The sequence below is a fragment of the Nerophis ophidion genome, linkage group LG25, assembly GCF_033978795.1.
Source record: "Nerophis ophidion isolate RoL-2023_Sa linkage group LG25, RoL_Noph_v1.0, whole genome shotgun sequence".
Lineage (NCBI taxonomy): Eukaryota > Metazoa > Chordata > Actinopteri > Syngnathiformes > Syngnathidae > Nerophis > Nerophis ophidion.
This window is the reverse complement of record NC_084635.1, coordinates 38776362-38790694: the sequence shown is the minus strand read 5'-3', so window position 1 is coordinate 38790694 and position 14333 is coordinate 38776362. Positions and strand designations below refer to the sequence as shown.

At 47.3% G+C, this 14333-nt stretch overlaps 1 protein-coding gene across 4 annotated transcripts in view; it reads left to right on the top strand.

The window, feature by feature from the left end:
* ppef1 (protein phosphatase, EF-hand calcium binding domain 1) overlaps positions 1-12116 on the top strand; it is a 33710-nt gene extending 21594 nt beyond the window's left edge. For 2 of the 4 annotated variants that reach the window (XM_061887346.1, XM_061887345.1), the window contains 7 exons: positions 3666-3849; positions 6002-6187; positions 6254-6396; positions 9511-9617; positions 9687-9850; positions 10190-10274; positions 10329-12116. In XM_061887346.1, the coding sequence (XP_061743330.1) occupies positions 3666-3849; positions 6002-6187; positions 6254-6396; positions 9511-9617; positions 9687-9850; positions 10190-10274; positions 10329-10531 (1072 nt within the window). In that variant the 3' untranslated portion in view covers positions 10532-12116. Of the gene's footprint in view, positions 1-3665; positions 3850-6001; positions 6188-6253; positions 6397-9510; positions 9618-9686; positions 9851-10189; positions 10275-10328 lie in introns of those variants that run through there. The other 2 variants (XM_061887344.1, XM_061887347.1) reach the window with 2 other exon arrangements.
* The last annotated feature ends 2217 nt before the right edge of the window (positions 12117-14333 follow it).

Sequence of the window (14333 nt, the reverse complement as noted above, 5' to 3'; positions counted from 1 at the left end):
GGGGCGTGAGAGGCAATAGTGTAATAGCATCTTTAGTGTAAACACTCTTCAGGGGGGCGTGAGAGGTAATACTGTAATAGCATCTTTAGTGTAAACACTCTTCAGGGGGGCGTGAGAGGCAATAGTGTAATAGCATCTTTAGTGTAAACACTAATTGGGGGCGTGAGAGGCAATAGTGTAATAGCATCTTTAGTGTAAACACTCTTCAGGGGGGGGGTGAGAGGCAATAGTGTAATAGCATCTTTAGTGTAAACACTCTTCAGGGGGGCGTGAGAGGCAATACTGTAATAGCATCTTTAGTGTAAACACTCTTCAGGGGGGCGTGAGAGGCAATACTGTAATAGCATCTTTAGTGTAAACACTCTTCAGGGGGGCGTGAGAGGCAATACTGTAATAGCATCTTTAGTGTAAACACTAATTGGGAGTGTGAGAGGCAATAGTGTAATAGCATCTTTAGTGTAAACACTCTTCAGGCGGGCGTGAGAGGCAATACTGTAATAGCATCTTTAGTGTAAACACATTTCAGGGGGGCGTGAGAGGCAATACTGTAATAGCATCTTTAGTGTAAACACTCTCTTCAGGGGGGCGTGAGAGGCAATAGTGTAATAGCATCTTTAGTGTAAACACTAATTGGGGGCGTGAGAGGCAATAGTGTAATAGCATCTTTAGTGTAAACACTCTTCAGGGGGGTGTGAGAGGCAATAGTGTAATAGCATCTTTAGTGTAAACACTCTTCAGGGGGGCGTGAGAGGCAATACTGTAATAGCATCTTTAGTGTAAACACTAATTGGGAGCGTGAGAGGCAATAGTGTAATAGCATATTTAGTGTAAACACTCTTCAGGGGGGGCGTGAGAGGCAATAGTGTAATAGCATCTTTAGTGTAAACACTGATTGGGGGCGTGAGAGGCAATAGTGTAATAGCATCTTTAGTTTAAACACTCTTCAGGGGAACATGAGAGGCAATAGTGTAATAGCATCTTATCTTTAGTGTAAACACTCTTCAGGGGTGGGCGTGAGAGGCAATAGTGTAATAGCATATTTAGTGTAAACACTCTTCAGGGGGGGCGTGAGAGGCAATAGTGTAATAGCATCTTTAGTGTAGACGCTCTTCAGGGGGGCGTGAGAGGCAATAGTGTAATAGCATCTTCAGTGTAAACACTGATTGGGGGCGTGAGAGGCAATAGTGTAATAGCATCTTTAGTTTAAACACTCTTCAGGGGAACATGAGAGGCAATAGTGTAATAGCATCTTATCTTTAGTGTAAACACTCTTCAGGGGTGGGCGTGAGAGGCAATAGTGTTAGCATCTTAAGTGTAAACACTGATTGGGGGCGTGAGAGGCAATAGTGTAATAGCATCTTTAGTGTAAACACTGATTGGGGGCGTGAGAGGCAATAGTGTAATAGCATCTTTAGTGTAAACACTCTTCAGGGGGTCGTGAGAGGCAATAGTGTAATAGCATCTTAGTGTTGGTATTATATTGTCAAAAGTATGGTGTCCAGCCATCCAAATGATGAGAATCACTAATCAGTTGGCCTGGTGTATCAAATGAAGCACTTAGGCATGGAGACTGTGTCTACAAACAGTTGTGAAAGAATGGGCTGCTCTCAGTGATTTCCAGCATGGAACTGTCGTAGGATGCCACCTGTGCAACAAATCCAGTCCTGAAAGTTCCTGGCCTCTAACTATTCCAAAGACAACTTTATTCTAAGAAAAGTGAAAAGTTTGGGAACAACAGCAACTCAGCCACCAGGTGGTAGGCCAGGTAAACCGACAGAGAAGTTAGCATAGTGCAAAGACTTTCTGCACAGTCACTTGCTCCAAACTTCATGTCACCTTTCAATTAGCCCACGTACAGTATGCAGAGAGCTCCATGGAATGGGTTTCCATGGCCGAGCAGTTGCATCTAAGCCATACATCATTAAGTCCAATGCAAAGCGTGGGATGCAGTGGTGTAAAGGACATCACCACTGGACTCTAGAGCAGTGGAGACACCTTCTCTGGACTGATGAATCACACTTTTCCATCTGGCAATCTGTTGGACTAGTCTGGGTTTGGAGGTTTCCAGGAGAACGCTATGTTTCGGACTGCATCGTGCAGAGTGTGAAATTTGGTGGAGGAGGAATTATGTTGCGGGGTTTTTTTTTCAGGAGTTGGGCTTGGCCCCTTAGTTCCAGTGAAAGGAACTTTGAATGCTCCAGGGTACCAAAACATTTTGGACAATTCCATGCTCCCAACTTTGTGGGAACAGTTCTGAGCGGGCCCCTTCCTCTTCCAACATGACTGTGCACCAGGGCTCAAAGCAAGGTCCATAAAGACATGGATGACAGTCTGGTGTGGATGAACTTGACTGGCCTGCACAGAATCCTGACCTGAACCCGGTAGAACACCTTTGGGATGAACTAGAACAAAGACTGAGAGCCGGGCCTTCTCCGCCTACATCAGTGTGTGACCTCACCAATGCGCTTTTGGAAGAAAATAAAGACACTCCACAACCTTGTGGACAGCCTTCCCAGAAGAGTTGAAGCTGTAATAGCTGCAAAAGATCACATTGAACACTATGGGTTAGGAATGGGATGACAATCATTGGTACTTTAACTTTAACTTTGAACTTCAACTTCATATGTCAGTCAAAGGCAGTATAATGTATCTTTACACAGACAGATGGAAAATAAACACTCTCTTCAGGGGGGGCATGAGTGACTCCCACCTGTATGAAGTGACTCCCACCTGTATGAAGTGACTCTCACCCGTATGAAGTGACTTATGAAGTGACTCTCACCTGTATGAAGTGACTCTCACCTGTATGAAGTGAGTCTCACCTGTATGAAGTGAGTCTCACCTGTATGAAGTGACTTTCACCTGTATGAAGTGACTTATGAAGTGACTCTCACCTGTATGAAGTGACTCTCACCTTTATGAAGTGACTCCCACCTGTATGAAGTGACTTATGAAGTGACTCTCACCTGTATGAAGTGACTCTCACCTGTATGAAGTGAGTCTCACCTGTATGAAGTGAGTCTCACCTGTATGAAGTGACTTATGAAGTGACTCTCACCTGTATGACGTGACACTCACCTGTATGAAGTGACACTCACCTGTATGAAGTGACTCTCACCTGTATGACGTGACTTATGAAGTGACTCTCACCTGTATGACGTGACTCTCACCTGTATGACGTGACTCTCACCTGTATGACGTGACTCTCACCTGTATGACGTGACTCTCACCTGTATGACGTGACTTATGACATGACTCTCACCTGTATGACGTGACTTATGAAGTGACTCTCACCTGTATGAAGTGACTCTCACCTGTATGAAGTGACTCTCACCTGTATGACGTGATTCTCACCTGTATGAAGTGACTCTCACCTGTATGAAGTGACTCTCACCTGTATGACGTGACTTATGAAGTGACTCTCACCTGTATGAAGTGACTCTCACCTGTATGACGTGACTTATGACGTGACTCTCACCTGTATGAAGTGACTCTCACCTGTATGAAGTGACTTATGAAGTGACTCTCACCTGTATGACGTGACTTATGACGTGACTCTCACCTGTATGAAGTGACTTTCACCTGTATGAAGTGACTCTCACCTGTATGAAGTGACTCACCTGTGTCAAATATGTCTTCTGATCTATGTTCCGACCTAACTGTAGAAAGAGGCGATGCGCTCTTAACCGCCAAGACACTTCCTTCTCCTCTTCCTCCTCCTCCTCGTCTTCCTCATCATCTTCCTCCCTCTGCTCTCCACCGACTCCCTGCGGCTTCTCTCCCAGCATGCATTGCAACATCCTGCCAGTATCTCCTTTGCCTGAGCAGGAGGAGCAGGAGTGGAAACAGGTGAGGAGGAGTAGTGTTGAGTGGAAACAGGTGAGGAGGAACACTGAGTAGACGTGGGAGTGGAAACAGGTGAGGAGGAGTAGTGTTGAGTGGACATGGGAGTGGAAACAGGTGAGGAGGAACACTGAGTGGACGTGGGAGTGGAAACAGGTGACGAGGAACACTGAGTGGACGTGGAAGTGGAAACAGGTGAGGAGGAACACTGAGTGGACGTGGGAGTGGAAACAGGTGAGGAGGAGTAGTGTTGAGTGGACATGGGAGTGGAAACAGGTGAGGAGGAACACTGAGTGGACGTGGGAGTGGAAACAGGTGAGGAGGAACACTGAGTGGACGTGGGAGTGGAAACAGGTGAGGAGGAACACTGAGTGGACGTGGGAGTGGAAACAGGTGAGGAGGAACACTGAGTGGACGTGGGAGTGGAAACAGGTGAGGAGGAACACTGAGTGGACGTGGGAGTGGAAACAGGTGAGGAGGAACACTGAGTGGACGTGGGAGTGGAAACAGGTGAGGAGGAACACTTAGTGGACGTGGGAGTGGAAACAGGTGAGGAGGAGCACTGAGTGGACGTGGGAGTGGAAAAAGGTGTGGAGGACTGAGTGGACGTGGGAGTGGAAACAGGTGAGGAGGAGCACTGAGTGGACGTGGGAGTGGAAACAGGTGAGGAGGAGCACTGAGTGGACGTGGGAGTGGAAACAGGTGAGGAGGAGCACTGAGTGGGAGTGGAAACAGGTGAGGAGAAGCACTGAGTGGACGTGGGAGTGGAAACAGGTGAGGAGGAACACTGAGTGGACGTGGGAGTGGAAACAGGTGAGGAGGAACACTGAGTGGACGTGGGAGTGGAAACAGGTGAGGAGGAACACTGAGTGGACGTGGGAGTGGAAACAGGTGAGGAGGAGCACTGAGTGGACGTGGGAGTGGAAACAGGTGAGGAGGAGCACTGAGTGGACGTGGGAGTGGAAACAGGTGAGGAGGAACACTGAGTGGACGTGGGAGTGGAAACAGGTGAGGAGGAACACTTAGTGGACGTGGGAGTGGAAACAGGTGAGGAGGAGCACTGAGTGGACGTGGGAGTGGAAACAGGTGAGGAGGAGCACTGAGTGGACGTGGGAGTGGAAACAGGTGAGGAGGAACACTGAGTGGACGTGAGAGTGGAAACAGGTGAGGAGGAGCACTGAGTGGACGTGGGAGTGGAAACAGGTGAGGAGGAGCACTGAGTGGACGTGGGAGTGGAAACAGGTGAGGAGGAGCACTGAGTGGACGTGGGAGTGGAAACAGGTGAGGAGGAACACTGAGTGGACGTGGGAGTGGAAACAGGTGAGGAGGAGCACTGAGTGGACGTGGGAGTGGAAACAGGTGAGGAGGAGCACTGAGTGGACGTGGGAGTGGAAACAGGTGAGGAGGAGCACTGAGTGGACGTGGGAGTGGAAACAGGTGAGGAGGAGCACTGAGTGGACGTGGGAGTGGAAACAGGTGAGGAGGAACACTGAGTGGACGTGGGAGTGGAAACAAGTGAGGAGGAGCACTGAGTGGACGTGGGAGTGGAAACAGGTGAGGAGGAGCACTGAGTGGACGTGGGAGTGGAAACAGGTGAGGAGGAGCACTGAGTGGACGTGGGAGTGGAAACAGGTGAGGAGGAGCACTGAGTGGACGTGGGAGTGGAAACAGGTGAGGAGGAGCACTGAGTGGACGTGGGAGTGGAAACAGGTGAGGAGGAGCACTGAGTGGACGTGGGAGTGGAAACAGGTGAGGAGGAGCACTGAGTGGACGTGGGAGTGGAAACAGGTGAGGAGGAGCACTGAGTGGACGTGGGAGTGGAAACAGGTGAGGAGGAACACTGAGTGGACGTGGGAGTGGAAACAGGTGAGGAGGAACACTGAGTGGACGTGGGAGTGGAAACAGGTGAGGAGGAACACTGAGTGGACGTGGGAGTGGAAACAGGTGAGGAGGAACACTGAGTGGACGTGGGAGTGGAAACAGGTGAGGAGGAACACTGAGTGGACGTGGGAGTGGAAACAGGTGAGGAGGAACACTGAGTGGACGTGGGAGTGGAAACAGGTGAGGAGGAACACTGAGTGGACGTGGGAGTGGAAACAGGTGAGGAGGAACACTGAGTGGACGTGGGAGTGGGTGTGAGTCTGACTGTGTCCTCCAGATGGTGGACATCCTGTGGAGCGACCCCAGGAGCCAAGATGGCTGCAGTCCAAACACCTTTCGAGGAGGCGGCTGCTACTTTGGCCCCGACGTGACGCGGTGCCTTCTGCTCCGACACGGCCTGCAGCTGATGGTGCGCTCCCACCAGTGCAAGCAGGAGGGCTACGAGCTGTGTCACGGTGGACAGGTAGCTGCAGCTTGCTCCTCCTCTCCCTCTGCCCCCTGTGCTTCTTCAGCATCTCACCTGTGGCAGGTGATCACCATCTTCTCTGCGTCCAACTACTACGAGGAGGGCAGCAACCGCGGGGCCTACGTCAAACTGGGCCGAGACCTGCTGCCACGCTTCTACCAGTACCAAGTCAGCCCCAGCACCCGCAAACTCACGCTCACCCAAAGGTACTGTGAGCCTCTGCATGGAGCAAAACTATAGACTACGCTTTGACCCCTGCGGCTCCTAACACGGTGTGGCTTATAATGGATTGACCACCATAGTGCTCAAAGTTTAAAAAGCAAACAAATACTTTAATGGTGTCTTATTTTTATTATTTGTGCTGTGAGACCATCTTTGGGAGCAGTTGGCTGACTGCAGGTGCGGCCGTGTCCTTCTGTTTAGACTTTGTTTTCAAGCAAACGTACAAGTGCCCTTCCGTCTTCTAGCCGTCCATAGCGTTTTTACTCGTATGGATTATTCATTCATCTGTCCAAGCAAAGTTTGTAAGTTTTACAATATAACTAAAACTATTCTTACTGTGTGATGTTGATAGGAGTGTTGTCATGCCTATTTGTAGGTGCTATTGTAATCTACACAAACTAGCGTTGCTGGAGACATAAGGCTGGAAATCCATGTTGGAGGCCCAGGTTGGAGATGCAGGTCTCCAACCTGGGCCTCCAACATAGGTGTCCAACACAGGCCCCCAACGTGGGTCTCCAACCTGGGTCTCCAACCTAGGTCTCCAACCTAGGTCTCCATCCTGGTTCTCCAACATAGGTCTCCATCCTGGGTCTCCATCCTGGTTCTCCAACCTGTGTCTCCAACATTAGCCTCCACCATAGGTCTCCAACACGGGCCTTCAACCTGGGCCTCCATCCTGGGTCTCCATTCTGGGTCTCCATTCTGGGTCTCCAACCTGGGTCTCCAACCTGGGTCTCCAACCTGGGTCTCCAACATTACCCTTCACCATAGGTCTCCAACATGGGCCTTCAACCTGGGCCTTCAACCTAGGTCTCCAATTTGGGTCTCCAACGTAGGTCTCCAACATTAACCGCCAACATAGGTCTCCACCATATGTCTCCAATATGGGCCTTCAACCTGGGCCTCCAACCCAGTTTTCCAACATAGGTCTCCAACATATGTCTCCAACCTGGGTCTCAAACATAGGTCTCCAACCTGGGTCTCCAACCCAGGTTTCCAACATAGGTCTCCATCCTGGGTCTCCGACTTAGGTTTCCAACATAGGTCTCCAACCTGGGTCTCCAACCTGGGTCTCCAACCTGGGTCTCCAACCTGGGTCTCCAACCTGGGTCTCAAACCAGGGTGTCCAACCAGGGTCTCCAACCTGGACCTCCAACATAGTTCTCCAACCTGGATCTTTAACATAGGTCTCCAACCAGGGTCTCCAATATAGGTCTCCAATCTGGGTCTCAACATAGGTTTCCAATCTGAGGTTTCAACCTGGTTCTCCAAAATAAGTCCCTAACCTGGGTCTCCAACATAGGTCTCCAACCTGAGTCTCAAAAATAGGTCTCCAACATAGGTCCCTAACCTGGGTCTCCAACATAGGTGTCCAACCTGGGTCTCCAACATAGGTCTCCAAACTGGATCTCCAACATAGGTCTCCAACCTGGATCTTTAACATAGGTCTCCAACCTGGATCTTTAACATAGGTCTCCAACCTGGATTTTTAACATAGGTCTCCAACCTGGATCTTTAACATAGGTCTCCAACCTGGATCTCCAACATCGGTCTCCAACCTGGATCTTTAACATCGGTCTCCAACCTGGATCTTTAACATAGGTCTCCAACCTGGATCTCCAACATCGGTCTCCAACCTGGATCTTTAACATAGGTCTCCAACCTGGATCTTTAACATAGGTCTCCAACCTGGATCTTTAACATAGGTCTCCAACCTGGATCTCCAACATAGGTCTCCAACCAGGGTCTCCAATATAGGTTTCCAATCTGAGGTTTCAACCTGGTTCTCCAAAATAAGTCCCTAACCTGGGTCTCCAACATAGGTCTCCAACCTGGGTCTCAAAAATAGGTCTCCAACATAGGTCCCTAACCTGGGTCTCCAACATAGGTGTCCAACCTGGTACTTTAACATAGGTGTCCAACCTGGTACTTTAACATAGGTGTCCAACCTGGTACTTTAACATAGGTCTCCAACCTGGATCTCCAACATAGGTCTCCAACCTGGATCTTTAACATAGGTTTCCAACCTGGATCTCCAACATAGGTCTCCAACCTGGATCTCCAACATAGGTCTCCAACCTGGATCTTTAACATAGGTCTCCAACCTGGATCTCCAACATCGGTCTCCAACCTGGATCTTTAACATAGGTCTCCAACCTGGATCTTTAACATAGGTCTCCAACCTGGATCTCCAACATCGGTCTCCAACCTGGATCTCCAACATCGGTCTCCAACCTGGATCTTTAACATAGGTCTCCAACCTGGATCTTTAACATAGGTCTCCAACCTGGATCTTTAACATAGGTCTCCAACCTGGATCTCCAACATAGGTCTCCAACCAGGGTCTCCAATATAGGTCTCCAATCTGGGTCTCAACATAGGTTTCCGATCTGAGGTTTCAACCTGGTTCTCCAAAATAAGTCCCTAACCTGGGTCTCCAACATAGGTCTCCAACTTGGGTCTCAAAAATAGGTCTCCAACATAGGTCCCTAACCTGGGTCTCCAACATAGGTCTCCAACTTGGGTCTCAAAAATAGGTCTCCAACATAGGTCCCTAACCTGGGTCTCCGACATAGGTGTCCAACCTGGTACTTTAACATAGGTCTCCAACCTGGATCTCCAACATAGGTCTCCAACCTGGATCTCCAACATAGGTCTCCAACCTGGATCTTTAACATAGTTCTCCAACCTGGATCCTTAACATAGGTCTCCAACCTGGATCTTTAACATAGGTCTCCAACCTGGATCTTTAACATAGATCTCCAACCTGGATCTTTAACATCGGTCTCCAACCTGGATCTTTAACATCGGTCTCCAACCTGGATCTTTAATATAGGTCTCCAATCTGGGTCTCAACATAGGTTTCCAATCAGAGGTTTCAACCTGGTTCTCCAAAATAAGTCCCTAACCTGGGTCTCCAACCTGCTGGCTGTATACTCCAAAGTATACACAGTGAGATGAGAATCAGCCATATTGAGATGAGAGTCAGCCATATTGAGATGAGAGTCAGCCATATTGAGATGAGAGTCAGCCATATTGAAGCACCTGTTGCAGGTTGGCGAGCGTGCGAGCTGAGCAGGTGTGTGTTTGTGTGGCAGAGTGTGTGCTGCAGAGGACTCGGCTCTCAGGGCCCTCAAAGAGAAAGTGTTTGCTCATCGCTCTGACCTCCTGGCAGGATTCCAGCACTTTGACCAGACCAACACAGGTGAGACTCACCTGACAGCCTGACTTGTTACAGCCCAGACGTAAACCTGAATCTTGAACCACTGTCCAGGCAGGGTGAGCCTAAGTGAATGGACTCAGGTGTTGGAGTCCGTCCTGCGACTGGACCTGCCTTGGAGGACTCTTCGTCCACGTCTGGCTCAGCTGGCCAGCGACGGCAGTGTGGACTATCAGTCCTGCTTCAAGGACATGGGACCAGGACTACCGCTGGCCCAGGTCAGAGACCATCTTCCTGACTCCGACTGACGCTCCATCTTTATGTGAGACAAGAACATGCTGTAGTCGTGCACTTGTCTGGGCCTTCTAAATACAAAACAACGTCTAGAAAGAGGCAGCAAACAATATATACATAAATATAATTGTAATTTATATTTCATGACTTCTTGGCAGCTCACACTGACATTTTGAGACACCTTTGAGACACTTGTGATTTAGGGCTATATAAAAAAACATTGATGGATTGATTGATTGATATTTCAAAGTTTTTGCTCCCTCATTTTAAAAAGCCTGCCATAAAATACTTAAAATGTGAAAGTAAAAGGATCTCCCTTGCAGGTGACCCCCGGTCTTGCAGAGACTTTATTCCGATACAGGACAGACATCGAGGTGATCTTCAACATTATCGACAAGGACCACTCAGGTAAATGACAGGTGTTCCTTCAGAGTGCAACATCTGATGGAGGTTGGTGCGCAGGTCTGATTTCCATGGAGGAGTTCCGTCACACCTGGCGCCTCTTCAGCGCTCACCTGGGCGTGGACGTCACCAACGGAGCCATCGACGACTTGGCCCGCAGCATGGACTTCAACAAAGATGGCAGCATCGACTTCACCGAGTTCCTGGAGGCCTTCAGAGTGGTGCACAAGTTGGAGGGCAGAGATGGTCAGAGGAAAGACTGAGAAGACCAGAGAGCAGGAAGGTAAGAGACTCAGCAGACCTGACCTGCACAGGTACACACCAATGATCTACCTGTCATTGGCCGGGACGATTATCACCGCCGATGTTTGCCATTTTGAGGCTTTTTTCTCTTTTTAAACTACAGCAGATACAATGTCTACACCTGTGATACTAGTATTTAGTATGAAATACATCTAGAATTAGTCAAGTAGATAGTAATAAACACTGTCCATTTTTTTTGCCAGGAAATCCCGATTTTGTCCTTCTCTCTGCCTTCCTCCATAACACTAAGAATGTGGGCTCGTTTAAAGAGCGCCACCAGTTTCATGTTTGGTCATTCTATCAATTTTATGGCCAGGAAATCCAGTTTTTGACCTTCTTTCTACCTTCCTTCGTAACACTCAGTGTGGGCTCATTTGCAGAGCGCCACCAGTTTCATGTTCCGTCATTCAATCCATTTTTGGCCAGGAAATCCAGTTTTGTCCTTCTTTAGTGCCATGAGTTTCATGTTCCGTCATGCAATCCATTATTTGCCAGGAAATCCAGTTTTTGTCCTTCTTTCTGCCTTTGCCCATAACACTGAGTGTGGGCTCATTTAAAGAGCGCCACAAGTTTCTTGTTCTGTCATTCAATTCATTTTTTGCCAGTAAAGACAGTTTTTGTCCTTCTCTAGTTCAACAAGTTTCGTCATTCAATCCATTTTTTGCCAGGGAATCCAGTTTTTGTCCTTCTTTAGCATCAGATGTTTGCTAGGAAAACCAGTTTTTGTTGTCCTTTAGCGCCTCAAGTTTCATGGTCCATCATACAATCTATTCTTTGCCAGTAAAGACAGTTTTTGTCCTTTTCTCGTTCAACAAGTTTCATGTTTCGGCATTCAATCAATTTTTTGCCAGGAAATACAGCTCATACATTCTGGAACATCCAGGAAGAAATTATGTTGGCCATTTTGAAAAATGTGTCAACTATAATCTGGGTGATTTATTGAAATGTTGACAATATTTTAGGAGGAAACCTTACAATGCATTCAATCCATGAAGTGTATAACATGGAGTAGATGAGTTATTGTGATGTAGAGAAATGTCATTTTCTGACCTATTTTCCCAGGAGATCTATTATATTTACAAATAAAATATCGATGCTCCCCTTAGGACAGGGGTGCCCACACTTTTTCTGCAGGCGAGCTACTTTTCAATTGACCAACTCGAGGGGATCTACCTCATTTATATATATCATTTATATTTATTTATTTATGAAAGAGACATTTTTGTAAACAAGTTAAATGTGTTTAATGATAATACAAGCATGTGTAACACATATAGATGTCTTTCTTTCACAAAGACAAGAATATTAGTTGGTGTATTACCTGATTCTGATGACTTGCATTGATTGGAATCAGACAGTAATGATGATAACGCCCACATTTTCAAATGGAGGAGAAAAAACGTTGTCCTTTCTGTACAATACCACATGAAAGTGGTTGGTTTTTGGCATCTAATTCATCCAGCTTCCATACACTTTACAAGAAAAACATTGGCGGCAAATTCCGTAGCTTGCTTGATTGACATTCACGGCACCCGAGGGTCTTGTGAGATGACGCTGGCTGCTGCCAGTTCATTATTATGAAAAAATGACAGAGAGGAAGGCGAGAAACACTTTTTATTTTAACAGACTTTCGCGCCGTCCCTTCCGTCAAAACTCTAAAGGCCGACTGCACATTTCCTATCTTCACAATAAAAGCCCTGCTTCATGCTGCCTGCGCTAACAAAATAAGAGTCTCGGAAAGCTGGCGTGCACATCACTTGTGCACGCCAGTTTTCTGAGGGATCGCTTGTGCACGCCAGTTTTCTGAGACTCTGTATTTAGTTAGCGCAGGCAGCATGAAGCAGGGCTTTTATTGTGAAGATAGGAAATGTGCAGTCGGCCTTTAGAGTTTTGACGGAAGGTACGGCGCGAGAGTCTGTTGAAATAAAAAGTGTTTCTCGCCTTCCTCTCGGTCATATTTTCATAATAATGATCTTGCAGCAGCCAGCGTCATCTCACAAGACCCTCCGGTACCGTGAATGTCATTTAAGTGACGTCTTGGTGAAGATTGATCACTCATTTTTAGGTCTATTTTTTTTAAAAGCCTGGCTGGAGATCGACTGACACACCCCCCGCGGTCGACTGGTAGCTCGCGATCGACGTAATGGGCACCCCTGCCTTAGGATGTTTGATGTTTTTGATGATAAATTAAACCTTACCGCTGCGTAAAACATTGGGACCTAATTTAGTAAAAGTTTGCGTGTACTAAAACAGGTGCAAATTTCATAGCACACACAAAGATGATCTACTAAACTTGTGAGTAGAGAATTGTGTCTGATTAGTGAGCAGAATAAGGCGTGCAATCCATTTAGTGTCTCCGTATTCATGATTATGTCAAATATATGATGTCATTGACACGCCCACAATACTGGGAGGAGAAGATGTCGTAGTGGAACATTTTTGTCCTAGGGTTACCTTTAAACTGAATGCATTGGGAGGGACATGACATAAGCGGTCAAGTCATCCTGACTAAGTGCTAGTTCTGTTTTGGGGTGATAGTTGAACATTGGACAGTTACATGGGTTGTTGTACTACAATCAGGCCATCAGGGAGTGTATAAATAAGAAGGAAAGACCAAGCCTGATGTGCGCTCTTTAACTCCTTCGCGAGACACTGTGTAATCATATCAATTCAATCCAACTTTGTACCATCTGATTATGAGTAAATAAAACTGTTGTAACAAACTTTCTATTGTTCTTGTTCAAGATTCGGACTTTTCCACCACATAAAATAGGCGTCACGAACAGGATAGGTTGGTCACTGCCATTGAACATTGAATTTCTACAGTGAATTAAAGAACTAAAGTTTCTACCACATTATTTAGCACACGCAATGTGATTTATCAGCACTCACCAGCGTTTTGCCAGCACTATTTGGTGTTGTGTTTAGCAGCACACACACACACACATGTAGTCAATCAATCAATCAATCAATGTTTACTTATATAGCCCTAAATCACTAGTGTCTCAAAGGGCTGCACAAACCACTACGACATCCTCGGTAGGCCCACATTAGGGCAAGGAAAACTCACACCCAGTGGGACGTCGGTGACAATGATGACTATGAGAACCTTGGAGAGGAGGAAAGCAATGGATGTCGAGCGGGTCCAACATGATACTGTGAAAGTTCAATCCACAATGGATCCAACACAGTCGCGAGAGTCCAGTCCAAAGCGGATCCAACACAGCAGCGAGAGTCCCGTTCACAGCGGAGCCAGCAGGAAACCATCCCAAGCGGAGGCGGATCAGCAGCGCAGAGATGTCCCCAGCCGATACACAGGCAAGCAGTACATGGCCACCGGATCGGACCGGACCCCCTCCACAAGGGAGAGTGGGACATAGAAGAAAAAGAAAAGAAACGGCAGATCAACTGGTCTAAAAAGGGAGTCTATTTAAAGGCTAGAGTATACAAATGAGTTTTAAGGTGAGACTTAAATGCTTCTACTGAGGTGGCATCTCGAACTGTTACCGGGAGGGCATTCCAGAGTACTGGAGCTCGAACGGAAAACGCTCTATAGCCCGCAGACTTTTTTTGGGCTTTGGGAATCACTAATAAGCCGGAGTCCTTTGAAGGCAGATTTCTTGCCGGGACATATGGTACAATACAATCGGCAAGATAGGATGGAGCTAGACCGTGTAGTATTTTATACGTAAGTAGTAAAACCTTAAAGTCACACGTGTGTGTGTGCATGTGTGTTTACATCCTCCTGATGAAGAAATGTGA